The sequence below is a fragment of the Silurus meridionalis genome, chromosome 26, assembly GCF_014805685.1.
Source record: "Silurus meridionalis isolate SWU-2019-XX chromosome 26, ASM1480568v1, whole genome shotgun sequence".
Taxonomy (NCBI): Eukaryota; Metazoa; Chordata; class Actinopteri; order Siluriformes; family Siluridae; genus Silurus; species Silurus meridionalis.
Window position 1 is genome coordinate 16,734,679 of NC_060909.1, and position 17,027 is coordinate 16,751,705.

At 38.7% G+C, this 17,027-nt stretch overlaps 1 protein-coding gene and 1 long non-coding RNA gene across 3 annotated transcripts in view; one reads left to right on the top strand and one right to left on the bottom strand.

Annotated features, from left to right (window-relative positions):
• Positions 1 to 300: 300 nt before the first annotated feature.
• LOC124379595 overlaps positions 301 to 17,027 on the top strand; it is a 62,368-nt gene continuing 45,641 nt past the window's right edge. Inside the window, exons 1-2 of one of the 2 annotated variants that reach the window (XR_006924459.1) lie at positions 301 to 606; positions 1,562 to 2,054. This is a non-coding gene — a long non-coding RNA (uncharacterized LOC124379595). Of the gene's footprint in view, positions 607 to 1,561; positions 2,055 to 17,027 lie in introns of those variants that run through there. The other variant, XR_006924460.1, reaches the window with a different exon arrangement.
• The window catches only part of pth2rb (parathyroid hormone 2 receptor b), a 38,844-nt gene continuing 29,121 nt past the window's right edge, over positions 7,305 to 17,027 (bottom strand). Inside the window, exons 11-13 of the mRNA XM_046839990.1 lie at positions 16,093 to 16,231; positions 14,291 to 14,332; positions 7,305 to 10,113 (exon numbers count right to left, since the gene is read on the bottom strand). Coding sequence (XP_046695946.1) covers positions 9,577 to 10,113; positions 14,291 to 14,332; positions 16,093 to 16,231 — 718 coding nt within the window. The 3' untranslated portion in view covers positions 7,305 to 9,576. The remainder of the gene's footprint in view (positions 10,114 to 14,290; positions 14,333 to 16,092; positions 16,232 to 17,027) is intronic.

Here is a 17,027-nt window from a genome sequence, read left to right on the forward strand (position 1 = left end):
CATCGATCTATATCATCAGTCACTGAACCCCCGCTATGCAGGTCAAAACCTTTTTCAAATTTTCCGATCTTTTATTTCTCATCTATCTATCTATCTATCTATCTATCTATCTATCTATCTATCTATCTATCTATCTATCTATCTATCTATCTATCTATCTATCTACTAGAATTTTAAATCGTTTCAATTACAAACCAAAGTGATGACCATTTTTACCATTTTTATTTCATTTCTGTCAGGATCTGAAGGATCTCTGCTAGGTCTAGCTTTTTTGTTAATTATTTCCTTGTGTGTCCCATTCCTCCCACTAGATGTCACAATTTACGCCCTGTGTCCCTAATTAACTTTGATTGTTGTCACCTGAGGCCTGATATCCCTGTGTATACAGCATTTCAGTTCCCTTTTTGTTTTGTGGTCCATTTCCTTAGTTTATTTTTTATTTAATTTTTTTTGTACCCTCTTGAGGTGCAGATTTAGAAATTTCCCTCTTGAGTTGTGGAGTGACTTTTTACAATTTTTCGTTGTTTTGGACAATTGAAAGAAAACCAATGGATTTCCAACGCTTCTGAGTTTGTCTCTGCACCATCCTCATCTGAAAGACACCAGGTATTGCGATCCTAAATCTTCTGTAACTGCATATTAAATAGTCAACTAAGTAACCAAGAAGTCTATAAATATATAATGAAGTCTTATTAGTTGCGGTTCACTGGTGAGTGCAAAACCTTTGAAAGTGTGAGGAGAAAAACTATTCATATTAATTGCATTCCAAAGACATTTTCATGGTTACTAAGTGGATCATTCACTGTAATCCCATCCTCAGCATCAGTGAGAGGTTTACCATTTATAAAAACTCCAAACAGAAGCAGGGCATCAGGAAAGATCTGGCATTTCTTGAAGTAGAAGGGTCAGGGTTTGCGGTATCTCGAGAATAGTATGTTTTGCTTGAGAGCAAAGAGCACAGAACATCTACTGTAGCTTAAATTGCTGAAAAAGTTCATGCTGGCTTTGATTGTGAGGTCTGGTGAGGTCAATGGTTTGCCAGAGGGAGACTACATTTATTTTATTTTTTTTTTTATGATTGGGCTTCAGCTGTATTATGTAACACATTTGCTAACAAAGCTTCAAATATTAGTTATACGAAGGAGCCTATCGAGGGATAATTCTGGAAAAACATAAAAGAAATTACAGTTTGTAGAGGGAAGTGGTGGTGTTATAATCAGGGACGTTTCTAGACATTTTAGCACAATAGCCGACATTTCTATCATCACTTCTCCCTGTGCCCTTTCACCACAAAGCTCCACCCCCAACACTGTACTGTACAAATGATTCACAGCCTTCTGTTAAAAGGTTATAAATACTCAAGTATCAAACATATATACTGTACATGAAACTTGTAAATGGTGAGAACGGTGGCGGGGCAGGGGGCGCTCACCCCTACACCCCTAGGTGACCACCTCGTTTGCTGCTGCTGGTTATACTGGACATTACATACTGATCTAATTGTAGACTGTATTTGTGTAAGGCAGAGTTTGCTGGTATGTTTCCTCTCCTTCTCCTACAGAAGCAAAGGCCACTGCTGTTGGTAAGATGGTGTGTGGGTAATTCTGCCATTGCTTTGGAATAAGGGCAACGACTTTCAGGCCAAGATTTGATGCATCACTTGTTAGGCTGCCAGCAGACATTGTGTGGACACTGAGGGACAAACTAACAAGTCGTCCCAATGTAAAGCCAGAGTGCGGAGGTGGACAACTCAACACTGAACAAACTGTACTCCACAGAAAGAATTGTGTAGGGAATCAGCATTTCAGATGAGAAACAAAATACAAATCTGGCTGGAGGAGAACCGGTGCAGTATTGCCCTGGTCTCGAAAGGTAAATTTTTTCAGAAGTTTGCATAAATAGCAGAAGTACAAATGAAAACAGTATGAGGATATTTGGTCCAGACCTCAGGAGACCCCGATTCACGATATCTGAAGACGTCTTGACCCCACTTCAGTCACTTCCACTGAATAATTGTATATTTAATTAATAAAAGTATAACATGAAAAAATATATATAATTTTGCCCCATTCAAGATAATCACTTGCCAAAATACCATGTTTAATGTTTTTCTTGAACATCCCTTTTGCTGTTCTAATAACCTCTACTCTTCTGGGAAGATGTTCCACTAGATTTTGTGGTGATTTGAGTTTTAGACATGAGGGTGTCTAAATGGAAGTGAGGAGACCTGGTTAGCATTCACATTAATCCCAAAGTTGTTCAGTAGTGTTGATTTCAGAGTTTAATTGGAGGTAGAGGTCAATTGGATGGGAAAATTAATTCTTCTGCATCCATAGACATTCTATACAATTGTGTGCAAGTTTGTGGTAACAGTTTGGGGGGAAAACACATCTGGCTGAAAAGTCCCAATACTTTTATCTAGATCATGTTTTATTTATTAATTTTTTTTATAAAAAAGTGAAGCCATATGCAAACATTAATAAATCAGTTATTCATTTTCTAACCCTGTCCCTTAGCTAATAAAAATGGCATCGTGTGAGATTTTTTTATTTATTCGTCAATCATTTTCTCATTTCTATTGAGCTTTTTTATTGTTTCATTTTTCAGAGGTGGTTTTTATTTATTTATTTATTTATTTATTTATTTATTTATAAATTCTCCAGTCCTCCTCATAATTATCCTGCACTCAATATCAGTACAATAATAGCTGGAAGTCATTACTATTTGTTCAGGCTGCTCGAAGCCTTTGACGCTGGACACATACTGTGCACAAAGCCAATAAGCCTCAGATTGTGCACTGTGGGATTTTCTCTCACTTAGAGGGGGAGGGGGGGCTCAATAAAGTACGCTGGACTTGAGGTTTAGTTTAGTGCAGGCAGATTAATGACTTATCTTTTGAACAGAAAGACAGAAATACACAGCACAGTGTGAAAGTTTTGTGTCCTTTATTTGAATTCTGAGAAAATCTAAACTTTGTTTATAGAGTTTACATGTTTAGATTCACACTGTATGGCAGGTCCCGCCTTGCTCAGGGGCCCAACAGTGGCAGGTTGGCAATAGAGGATTTGAACTAATGACCTTGCAAACAGAAATCTAATGTCTTAGCCACTGTGCTGCCACTTTCCTTATTATATCTTAATTTTTATGCCAGATGTTGTTATTTAGAACTTACAATTATCTCATGTATACGAGTAGGGGCCTTGCTCAAGGGATTCAAACTCATGACCTTCTGATCAGAAGTCTGACATCTCAACGGATGAACTACCAATTCACATTCATGATACATCGCCTCACATATGATGTGACAGGCAGTGAAATGTTTTTTAATATGACTGGTTTATGACTTGGAATAGAAAAAAAAGGGGGATCCTCGGGTCGATCCTGAGCCCGTTTCTGATTGGAGTTCTGCATGTTCCTGTGTATGCACGAGGTTCCTCCTGGTTCTTTGGGTTTCTACACCAAGTGATTAATCTTAAGTAAAACATATGGATATCAGGCTCATCAACTCGATCAACAAATGTGCCTTTAGTTATCAAAATGTGCGTTAATATTTTTTCTTGAAGGCCCTATATTTGAATTTCTGTTCATTCAAAAATCGATTGAATATTTTCACTTGGACCTCACACCCCACTGTTATTAATGACTTGAGATTCACCTTATACAGCACCTGTTTGAAAACAACTAATACGTTTTCCACGATCACTGATCACAGTAGGAGCCCTAACTAAGTCCTAGATAATCTGATTCAGTTTTCTAAAAAGAAGTGCTTGCAAAATCATCGATAACGCATGCACTGAAGTTTAAAGCTTTGTTTCTTCATCGCTGTCACTGATCAGCTCTCTGTAATTAGCATGCGCAAAGGAGCGGAGAGAATGGAGCGAGAAGAAGGCAGCTTATTTACCCCTCACTGAATTCTTCTAATAGTCATGGTAAACACCATTCACTGGTTAGAGCAGCATCAGAGTGTCGAGTAATTACTCCAGGTCCCTACTTCCACCGGCCCCTCAGCCGGAGAAGGGTTTTGCACCATTTTTTAATGCTGTGTTGATAGGAAGTCCGTTCATTTATACATTATACGTTCATTATTAACTTTCTACAACAGGTAGAACACACAGGATTCTCTCAGCAATTTATATCAAGATCCACGGCTGGAATAGCAAACGAAACTCCGCAAACTAGATTTATTATATCCAATCCAATTTTAAGATCCGTTTGGTTGAAAATCGACACTTGAGCTCATCCTGAAATGCCACTTACACAGCAAAGCACGGTGGTGGGAGCATCTTGCTGTTTTTCGTCAGCCGGAATTGCCCTCAAACAAGTAACGGTCAAGGAGGAGGTATTGTCAATTTTTTGAGCGCAATCCAAAAAGAAAACCTGTTTTTAAAAAGCAAGAGTTTTCCAAACGGACAGTAACACTTACCAGACTTGGGGGTTTTGGGGGTGGTTCAAATCTAAGGACCTGAAGCTTTTAGAATAGACAAAATCCAAACCTCATGCTATTTAAATATTGCTGATTACCAAAGGTTTATATAGAATCTGAGAGAACTTGAACGATTTGGAAAATGGTAAGCTCATCTCTACTCTAGATTTATACAGGTACTGCTTGTGCATTCAGGATGTCTGTATTTTATTGCAATTACATACAATAGCAGAGTTATTGAGAATTTTTTTTGTTTAGCTGAGAGAACATACAGGTTGCAATATGGTTTACCCACATTGATGAATCAAGGTAGCTAGAAGACTGTCTGTTTAGCCTGTTTGTCTGCTCCCTGGCTATAGTTCTGTACTATATAATCTCTGATATAGTAAATGAGAGGGAGCAACTTCTCTAGTGAAATGGATCACATTTTTGGACAAAAGAACTCTAATTGCCAACTCCAATGTCTTTGGGCTGCTGTAAGCCACATTACAAATAGAATGAACTTGCACTATTATACAAACCTCTATAATGAGCTTTATTGTTTGCACATAGGCTTGCAAAGGGGTAAAAGATTTCCAGGACATTTCCCGAAACTTTCAATAGGAACTAACTCTGGGAGATTTCTGGAGATATTACAAGTAGGAAACAGTCGAATTTATGGGAAAAATCTAAATTGTACCATTTAATTGTTGGTGTAATTTTGTTGCACAATAGTTTACACAGAGCACAGGGAGGTTTTAAACATAAATGCATGTAAAATTAATGTAATTTGCATGAATAATCTCCATGATGTGTGCAGGATTCAAGAAATTGTGTGTGTAGTAATGTGCATTATAAAGGAATGCACAGTGCATGTAGGGGGTTGTGGCCTCAGTGGCAGCAAGTGTGCTCTATGATTGCGGAACGTGTAGGGGAGAAATTCTAAAATTTGCTTTAAATGTGGTTGGTTGAACCAAAAAAATGTTTTTTTTAACTACATTTAAATTCCCAGTTTATTCCCATTAATTCCCCTGAACAACTATATATTCCCCTTAAAAGTTTCCAGTCTTAAAATTCCATGGAATCCTACATGGATAACTATAATTAAAAGCCTATACTCAAGATTGCATGCTAATATCCAGTGCCCTGGCTCTCGGTACACATTAACTAATTCTGCCTCACCACATGTGGTCTATTGGGGGGAAAAAAATACAAACAAACTCCATCTGTATTTAAAGCTGTTTAATGAAGACATTATGAATATGAATAATTCATAACCCTAATAGGCAGGATAAAGGGAATCATCCAACAGGACCCCATTGCCATCATTAAGACTTGAACGTTGTAACATTTACACACACGTATCTCACGAGGCTCATTTGACTTTGATCAGCAGCTAAAATCAAGCAAACGCCATGGCCTCCATGTAGATGACTTTCACTCGTGATTCATCAACGGCTTTTATCCACCCACTTTTGCGCTCTAAGGCCCTGAGGTGTTATTTCACCTTCAGAATGGCAGTTTTGTGCTTTTGTCAGTGCGGAAATATTTACGTCTGCTGTGGAAATGATGGCTTAAGCACTGCAGTTCTTCCTCGTATAGTAAAAATCGATGCACATGACCAAACAGAACTGTGCCCCTTTATTTTACACTTTTACATTATACATTATATTATATAAGTTACACCACTACTGCATCTCTAAGTGATTCTAGCTGGACGTGCTGTGCCAACTCTGTTCATTCCTGTCAGCCTTTGATCATTTGTATTTTCACTTTGTTACCAAATCTCCTTCTTCCTGTTCTTGTGTAGTTGTTCCTACACAACATGCCAGTTTGGATTATTTCAGCCTGCCTAACTTGACTGCATTTGCCTCCGCCTGCATTTGTGACATCTGACCATTCCCGATTTAGCTTTTGGCAGCAAGGATCCTTTACTTCGAAACAGCACATGAACGCATATTAAAAACTGAATGGTGCACCAACTTTCCCTCATGTATTTTAGTTGGATTTGGTGCTTGGATTTCCTCATTAGTAAAGTGGTCAGTATCTCTGACTGTCATTTGAAAGACAAGGTTTAATTGCCTCAGTGAGGGGCAGTTTAGGGAAGTAGTAGTTCAATGGTTGAGGCTTTGGGTTACTGCCACTGTTGGGCCCTTGAATAAGGCCCTTGATATGCTGGGATTTGCAAAGAAAGAATTTCACTCTTGCTGAAATGACAGAAATAAGTTTATTATTTTTTTCATGGGTTATTAAAATATTCTAGGTTTCAAGTTCTGAACTTGGGTTTCCCAGTTTCCTCCAAGTTTTCCAGTTTCCTCTCAATGCTATTTGTGCTGTTCCAGTCTGTCAGTAAGGTTAAAATAAAAGATAAAGGTTCATTCATAAACACTTAGCAATTAAACGCAAAATGTCCTCCGTAATCAACTCAGTCAGACTTGATTTGCCTATTCATATTTCTTTTTCTCTAAATAACCCTGGGTTAACACTTCACATTTTAGATTTATCTATTTAAGAGAATTTCATGAACGCATTTGTTTGACCATTACTGTTAAAAAAAAAAAAAAAACTAAATATTTGAGGTCAAATGAAAACCTTCAACACATTTATTCACCACGTTGTTTCTTTACTCAGATATATACAAATAAAAAATATACTCTCCTGAAAAAGAATTTTTAATCATAAAACATTTGTTTTACTGATGCACCATCTCAAAAGCACCAAAAACTGCCATGATGCACAAATCTGGCATTTAAAACCGTCCGTGTGGAAACATAGCAAAAGATCCGTTTTGTGTCCTGACGATTTACGTAATTAAAACACGCCATAATTACTTTCGAACATTTACAAGAATATTTTGTTTTCATGCTCTGAGTTTGGTTTCACTAATAATAAACATACATTTGCATAAAGCATTCCATATTCGTCCACATCGAAAAAAGGTTCTGGGACAGAATTGCCTTGTTGGGAGAGGTCAGGGAAGAATCAGTCAGACTGGTTTGAGTTTACAGGAGGTCTACAGTAACTCACTGAACCTTGAGGTGAATGGGCTGCGACAGTGTAGGCTGCCATTGTGTCAGCCCAGATCTGGAAACTGATGCAGTGGATGTACACTACCTTATACATTGGGCAGTGAGCGTACTGTATATAAGGATTATCATATATTATCGACACCGGGGTCACTACACTATAGATCCCAAACATACTAAAAAAACGCCAGAATTCGGCCATGAAACAGGATAAACAGCCACACACATGACACCTTGAGTAGAAAAGTCATTAGCATCGTATTGCAACTTAATCACTTTTTAATAAACAAAGCACGCCATAATACAGAACCTTAATTCACATTCTCTACATAAAATATGTTGGTGTATACAAATCCCAGGTTTGTCTGAGAGGGGTCATGCGCTTACTTTTGTGCAAAACAGCAAATTGGTTCTATTTGAACAGGAACCAAAAGCAAAAAACAGTTTTTTTTAAACACAATTTATGAATTATTTTTTGTGCGCATTAAACGTATATAGTTTTGCCGGACTGCCGACGGCTGCATAGCGCTCATCATACAGTTGTCGATGGTGTTTCATTATCGGTGAGACAATCATGTAGGGTCTAGGGTATCACAATTTATGTAGGGTCCAAAATAAATCAATGTCTTATTAGAAGTCATTGAGACATAATTTAGATGTATGTAGTTTTGGGCACTGTTTAGAGGGTACTGTGCTATATAGCTAGCAAGCTAAGGGCAGAATGTACATTTTATTCGAATCAACAAACTAAGAATGAGGAACTCCACAGATACACATCATTCACTCCTTGCTAGCTAACGTTAGCTACATTGAACTATAGCTAACATTACATAGCTAGCTAATCCCTGAACAGGCATTCTTGTACAGTAATTAAATATCATGACTTGAGATTTGGCTAATCACACTAACACAGTTGGCACCCCTTATTAATTACAGCTACAAGAGCTAACTCTCTCTCTCTCTCTCTCTCTCTCTCTCTCTCTCTCAAACTATTCCCAAACTAGCACAATAGTGGTACAGGCTTTCCCCACTATCACTAACTGCTTGCTAGCTAATAGTAGCTTGACTACAGTTTGGCTTGCTATGCTTTCAAGTTAGTTAGTCGGTGACATTTTCTTTCCAAGGCTAGCCTGGAAGGCAGTCCGGGAAAAATCTACCAAATAAAAAAAAAATTCCATGCAAAATTGGACTGTCAATGTTCGAGCAATAGAGTGTGCAGGCGGAATCTGGATACAAAGTTCATGCCGTCATGATTTTATTTTATACAGCATTTGGTGCTTTTACTATCATGAATTTCATTCTTTACCCCTATATGGGCAACACATTTCCAGACACCTGACCATAGGATTGGTGTGTGCCCTATGAACATCCCATATATATATTAGTCCTATTGGCTGTTCTAATATCCTGCACTCTTTTTGGAAGATGTTCTGCTAGATTGTGGAGTGTGCTTGTGGGGATTCATCCTTATTCAGACACAAGGGCGTTAGGAAAGTCCGGTGATGATGTAGGTGAGGTGAGGAGGCCTAGGGTGCAGTCAGAGTTTGAGTTCATCTTGTTCATTAAGGTTGGAGGTCTATAGCAGGCCTCTTAAGATCTTCCACTCCAAACTATGTAAACCATATCTTTCTTGAGCTGGCCTTGTGTATGGGGGCATTTGGATTGGCATATAGGTTTGGGTCTTCTCGTTCAAGTGAAGACAATATTTCATGCTAAAGATAATACTATTGTCTACCGACAACATTGTGATAAAAGTTTGGAGAAAAACCACATATGGCTGGAAAGGTCAGGTGTCACAATGCTTTTGTCCATATAGTTTAGTGTATTTCATATTTGTTTGCAGCAACTCTATGAACTTACTGTACGTTTGGTTGTGCACAGTTTACCTCATTGTTGCCATTTCACTAGTATGATTTTTTTTCCAGATTGTCTTTGCATATTCCCAAGTCACAAATATAAAGTATTAAGGTAATTTGGTTCACTTAGAAAAGGTCTCTGAATAAATTCGGAATCTGGATCCTCCTGAAACATCTAATAGCACTCCCTCCATTGGTGTTTTGCAGTACATTACCTGATAAATAAACAAGCCATAACGTTGAATACAAGTGTGTGAGGCAAACGGCACTAACACAGTCGCCGATTTTCCTCCTATAGTTCCACTTCTTCCTCCTGGGCCAAACTGCTGTAGCGCACCGAGTCCTTCAATGTGACGTCCACATCGCAGGCGGAATTCTCTCCGAAAGCAACAGCGACGAACGCCCGATCTTCTCCGATTCCGTCGATGTGCTTGCCGTCACCTTCTAGAATGATGGGTTTGGAACCGTCTCTCGGAAAGCCTCTTGTGCTTTCCCGGAGCGTGATGTCGTCGAGGTGTTTCGCGTCGTCCTCGTTTTCCTCCGGGATGGACGGAGGGAAGCTTTCGGCATCCGAGTTGCTAAAGACATAGCCGGGCAGGGTGAGATGCGAGTGTGTGCGCATGCTGTGCGAGATGCAATCGCTGCTGGTCCGTCGGGATGAGCGATACACTCGGTTGGTCAGTATGGCCGGGACCTGGGATTGAACACTGCTGTTGCTGTTGACGCTAGTCAGCACCGAACGGTAGCGATAATTAACCAGCACAACCGGACCCTTCCAGTCGAACGCTAATGTCCAGCGCTGCCACGTCTTTCTTATCTCTGTCTGGACCTGAGAGAAAAAGTCAAGAATTTGTGTAAAAATTCGAGTTGTGCCTTCAAATTTTGATGTTCTGTGTGGTCGTATAAAAACTCCTGAAACGGGTTTATCGCTTTCAATCTGCATTTTGTAGTAAATCAAAGTTGTTTGTCAGCTTCTTGAAGCTTTCAGATCGCTTTCCCTTTCTTTATCATGCCATACAGCAAATTATTGCATGACCATTAATGAAGCTATGAGAGCGTTGGTACAGTTCCCAGAAGCACATTGGATTGACACGTTTTATACGTCTTGTAATTAGGCCACGCCGTCTGAAAACATCAAGAAGCACTGTTTGGAAATGTCAAGTGAAATTGTTTCGTGACCATTTTGAATCTCACTAAAACGAGCAGGGCAAGGGCTAGCGCTGAACTATACAATGAGTACACAAGCGTGCAGATTCTAATCCGAACTCTTCCTGGAAGACAACCTAAAGAAGCCATGGGTTCATTAATATTACCATTAAAGTAAATGACTTTCGAATTCAAACCATGATCTGTCACAGTGAACTGATGAGTCGGCGAAACAAGTCCTCGAATGAGTAATGTATATTAAAACATTATTTTCATACTTTTTAGCTATACTTTTAATATACTTATACTTTATACCTTATTTTATTTATTTTATTTGACTGATTTTTATCCTTATTCTATTTCAATATTTTTATCTTTACATGTTTAACAGTCGTAAAAAAGCTTTTCACTACGTCGTAAAATTTGCATTTATTTGTCATTCATAACACCTTTTATTTTGTTACATTTGAAAACTACTTTATACATGTTATTAGTATGTTTAAATCCTCATTCGTGGCCTCTCTCAAAACTGTTAGACAGATACTGAGGGAACCAGTAAACGATCAGTACGATTTAGGTCAGCGAATGTAAATTCCATTCAGCATGGACGTCTGACTTTTTCAGCCGTATATGGTACTTTCATAAACTGGAACCACAAAGTTGAAGGCAAACAATTGTATAGGATGTTGTTGGATGAAGTAGCATGCATTTTCCCTTCATACTAATAAGAAGACCCAAACCTTTTCCAGCATGACGATGCCCCTGTGCACAAATCATGCTTCTTTCAAGATGTGGTTTTCATGTTTTTGAGTGTAAGATCTCAACCCTATTGAAAATGATGAATTGGAGCGCTGGCTGCACCCCAGGCCTCCTCACCCAAGAGCACTTCATGTCCTTGTAGTTGAATTATATCAAATCTCCACAACCACACCAAAATCTAGTGGAGTTGGGAGTGGGGGTTATAACAAACAGCAAATGGGGACTAGACGTGAAGTGTTTCGACTTGAGGCATTTGTGGCTTAAATACACTCTTTAATACACAAAAATTGATGCACTACCTACCGATTCTCAGATTACGCCAATGGATGTTTGAGAGTTTAGTACTGTTGCATGGACCTTAAAAGCTCTTCTTGCCCTCTTATAGTACCTTTTATAGGTATCTTGTTCTGCCGCAACAATGCAAAGCTATTTTTTGTTTAAATCTCTGCTTCAGCTCCAGTGTCAGAAAAAAAGATGATTATATAAGGCAAGGCCCTGTAAGAGCAATTACGCCTTCAATTGGAACTTCATGTTTGGATAGATAGGCCAAGTCCCACTTGACTTGAAGACTTGGTGTTCAGTCCGAATGAGAGTGGTCGTGATGATCCTGAACAAACCAAAGGAACCATCTAGTTCAAGTTAAAGCAAGATCATTTGGACATTGTCTTTTATTGAAGTATTTTGGGAAGAGGCAAAATATACTGCTCACAATCATGCATTTGTTCATAGTCCTTTACAGTCCTCTTTTGCACAGTACCGTATAATCAGTCTAGAGCAGGTTTACTGGTCGGCGCTATTTTGCATTTTGTGTCATGCGTATTTGTCGCACACTGTCTTGCGTTGTCTGTCTGCACTGGTTGCACGCGATGGACTTGTGTCGTAGTTTTATGTTGTTCAATGTAGCACCAGGGTTCTGGAGGAACGTTGTCTCATTTTCACTGTGCAATGCGTCAGCTATATGTGGTAGAAATGACAAAAGGTTCTTGACTTGACTTGACTTGACTTTTTTTTTTTTTTGAATTCGGAAAAACAAAATAAATATAAATATATATATATATATATATATATATATATATATATATATATATATATATATATATATATATATATATATATATATATACTGCTTTATGCATTCATGACATTTATGCAAAGAGTTACTCCATGTCCTCAACACAAATGACACTGTTGTAGTTAAGGATAATTATTAGTCATTCAGGGGGATGTCAATTTACACAAGACAACTTTTGAATTCCTCAACAGTGGGAGGATTGGGGAAAAAAGGTCCTGAAAGAATCTTTTGATGGATCAGAATGTTAAAAATCATATAATGCATGACTTTAGGAAGGGAGTTAGAGGAGTGTCAAGAATACAGCTCAAGAATTTCACTCTCAATGATCTCTGGAAAACATGATCAATTAAAGGCTACACCTGCATAAAAGATAAATGGATGGAGAGATAATCTGGGTTTAATTCTGACATTGCCGCGTTCCCTGTGCCAACACTGTTAATGCAAATGGGATTGCTGTGTTGGTGATCGTGTCTGTAGATTTTATGCAGGCTTCACACCTGTATCTCAACAGCATGGCCCTTTTGAGAGGGTGATGTTGGTTGGTTTCAGTTTGGTTCATTCCCCACGAGGCAATGGGGTTAATGAAGACCACGACTGGGGAGCTCTCATGATGCACCCTCCCATTTTTCAGCACTTACAGTACGCTTTGGGTTCGGTTTTCCAAGGTCTTATTTTGTTGTTGGACCGATGCCATTAGTACTACACTACATTACCTACATATGCTGACACACTGACTGACAACTATTACATTAATTCTTCAGTAAATAAATGTTTTTTTGTCTTTCTCTATCGATGCATCTTCATCTTTTAAGTCATACTGTAGCTTTCCCAAGGGGAAACTATCATACCTGTCTTAACTGTTACTGTTGCTTGGACTCGCATGGAGTTTCAAGTTTGTTGCCATTTGCAGACGTAAGTAAATTTGCACGTTGTGTATTATTTTGATTGTATAAATAAGTAATTGCACATTGTGTGATATTAGACGTCGTGAAGCGTGTGTATGTATACGTTTGTAATGTCTGTGGCTCTTCCTTTGTGTTAGCGTGACAGCGTTGGCTATAGCTAATACTTAATGGGCTAATTTTAGCTAGAATGCTTGGTTTTTGTTTTTTCACATATTAAAATTGTGTTCATTTAGAAATTTCGAACAAAATTGCTAAGCAGAATCTTGGATCGCAGCCCTTCACAGGAGACACTTTTTGACAAACCGTTGCGAAGTATATACGGTTTGTGCTCGTTCAGCACGAAGGGCATTAGTAAAGTCGGCTACATTTGCGTTTCCGGCATTTCCCAGACACCCTTAACCGGAGCGACGTACAAAATTGCTCCGAGTCTCCATCAATGAGTAAATCAACACTGGTTCACTAGGTACTGATGTAGATGAGGTGAGGAGGCCTTTGGTGCAGTCATCATGTTTAACAGAGATGAGATGAGATCAAAGCAGGCCACTCAAGATCTTTCACTCCATATCTTCATGGAGCTGGATTTATTGTCATGCTGGAACAGGTTTTGTGTCTCCTAGTTCAAAGAACAATAAATAAAACAAAAACCGGTACTAATGTAATACTTTTTTTCCCATGTGCGAACATTGTCATCATTAACGTGTTCTTTTTTTGCGTTTGGTCCATGTAGTAGTAACTATTTTCCTTTCGAAAAGGTAGCCAGAAATAGTATAAATATTAATAGGGATGTCATATTTTTATAACCATCCATTATCTGGCCATTATCAAGCCCCGTTGTAGCCGCACAATTATAATAGCGAGACCTGACATTTAAGATTTACCATTTTAAAACGTTTAATATACTGTACTAAGGCAATTACTACTGCGAACGTGGAATATAAATGGGAGATGGAGGTCAGATGAACTGATCACAAAAGCTTTTAGTTGTGGTTATCAGGGCTGCCATTTTGGGCAGAAAGGCTGACAATGCTATTTGTTTTCCTGCAATGCTGGCTTTAGGACATAATTGGGAATAAAACCATGACACACACACACACACAGCTACTGGAAAGGCTGTTGTCACTCACCTCCCCATTGCAGAAGCAGTAAATGATGGACACGAAAAATCCCTTCAACAGAACAGAAAACAGTGTGAGGAATACGAGAGAGAGCAATTTTCCTGACACAAACACACACAGAATAGCTGATACGGACCATATGCTGGGATCATTTCTAAATGGTGTATAATGATTTATCACATTATGTTCTCGCTGTTTCATATGTGGACAATATCCAAATATGTATTTTGTAGGGGGTTTTTTTTGTTTTGTTTTTTTTGTTTTTGTGGTGACTCAGTGCTTAAAGTGCAACTTTTAAACAGCTGTCTCTTTTTTTACGTTTGTTCCTGTAGTCGTGGCCCGTATATTAAAACATCATCTGGATTACCGGATACTCGACAAATTGCCGTAATCACAGCTGGGGTGGAGCCCCTATAGTGAGACGCTCTGTATTATTTATCCTCTGATGTAAGCGACGTATACAGCTGTGTGTATTAGTCATTTTCACAGCTCTAATACTCGTAGGTAAAATGAACAAGTGCTTTAATTCCCAGCGTGCCCGTATCCAGCACGGTCTCCAAAAATATTAATAAATTAATAAATCAGGCGAGATGAGATTTCAGTCTCCCAACCATTTTAATGTACATTGTATACTGTTCTGAAATGACAGGAAGTAGAATCCTAGTGTAAATTCTGTATATAATTAAGGATTTATGGCTACAGTGGGGATTAGTTGCCCCGGGGCACTTGGTTCGGGGCAAAAGGGATAGGGATAAGTCTCAGGATGAGTAAAAAATTGTTCAGACACGTGTTATTTGTAATATAAAAGTATTACAAGGTATTGAGAGACAATTTTTGATTGCAAAGGCAAGTGCAACTCGAAGACCTCGTTCGGTAAGAAGGAACAAGTGTTGCATCAGGCAGAGGTGGAAAGTAACAAATTACACTTATTCACATTACTGTTATTGAGCAGTTTTTTATGTACTACTTTTTAAAGTACTTTTTAAAATCTGATGTTTTTTAAGTATGTTTTGTTTGAATTGTTGTACTTTTTAAATCATATTAATTACGAAGTAAAGAATGAATAAAGTAAAAATATTGCATGGAGGCAAAAAAACCCTTTTAACCACATTATAACATTGATATTTTTTATTTTTTACACTGCGAAAGTGCATAGCTCCTATTAGAAGCAAGTCATGGAGTGTAGTGTGTTCTTTTTGTAGAGGGAACATTTTTTACTCTCAGTAAATTTAAGGTAATTTTCCTTGTTCTTAAGTGAAACAAATTTTGTGAAGAAAAAATGTTCGACTCAAGTAAAAGTACTGTATTACTCGTTCCACCTCTGGCATTGGGATACAATAATGGCCTGTTCCGTTTGGGAATTAGGTTGCAGTTTTCCAGAATCATCCTTGAAATTTACGAGGTTGGCTGGACCATGCAAAAGTGTATCATAAGTTTGCAGCTATGGTTTTGGTGAAATATTCAACTTGTCTCCAAATTGTGTCCCAGAACATCCATGTCCCCTTGGATGTTGTGTAATAACCAGCGGTGGATGAAGTACACAAAGCATGTACTTGAATAGAATTAGAGTTACAGTAGGTAAAATATGACTCCAGTAAAAAATTCCTCCGTTTAAACTTTAAATAACAGCAGGGAACGTTTGGCAATGCAGGGATTTAAGCTCATGACCTTCTCAAAAGTCCAACATCGTAACCTAGAAGCTTATACACGTTTTGTCTTCTTTCATTACATTAACACTTATAGATTGTTGGGCAATTATGTGTGTGTGTGTGTGTGTGTGTGTGTGTGTGTGTGTGTGTGTGTGGTTCTACCTGAAAAGAGTTGAAGAATAGCTCACAGTACATGCGCAGCTCCCAGCCCACACCAGTAAAAGTGTGGGGCATCCCCACGAACGCAATGTAGTGCACCCCGAACACCAACACCAACACTAGTGTGGACTTTGCCAGTTTCCTAAGCAGAGTGAAGGTGGTGGGGGTGGGGAAAAGAGAGAAAGAGAGAGGAAGGTCATTATTTCATGTTCCCTTACTATCACAGAAGACTTAATTCGATTAAATACATTATTTGTATAGCGCTTTCAACAATGGACATTGTCTTCTCAGGATTCAACAGATATAAAGCGGTTATAAAGAACAGATACGTTCGTCACGTATATAAAAGTTAATCCCTAACGAGCGAGCCAGTGGCAACTGTTGTGAGGAGAAACTCCCATGAAGAAGAAACCTTGAGAGGAACCAGACTCTAAAGGGAATCCATCCTCATCTTGGTGGCACAAAATGTCCATTCATTACAGTTCCATCATTGTTAAGGTGTGCAGTGATCAGGTGTGGTCCAGAACTATTGTAGTAGATATTATATATACAGTTCAAATCCATCCTCAAAGTTTTTGAGTTGCTCATTTATTTTACAGATCTTTTGTTTTGTTGATGTGGGACCATCCCACAGCTGCACAGAGTTGTCTCCAGTTGAAGAGAACTCAATCCAGAGGTAGGGCGTCGGGATGAATCGGGGAGAACATTGAAGGACTCGGGAGGATCTTTTCTGGGGTCAAAAGTAACAGCCATTTGCAATTCCCTTGGAATATTTGAAAATTACATGATACTGCCACATGGACTTAGCAAATTTCCTCACATTGCCCATGAGCTTAATCGGAACAGTTCTGCTTGGTGTTTTATAAAATGTTTGCCGCCTATTCCTTCTAGAAACGCTGACAACGTGAGGTGGAAATTGTCCTTTGATTGGACCCCAC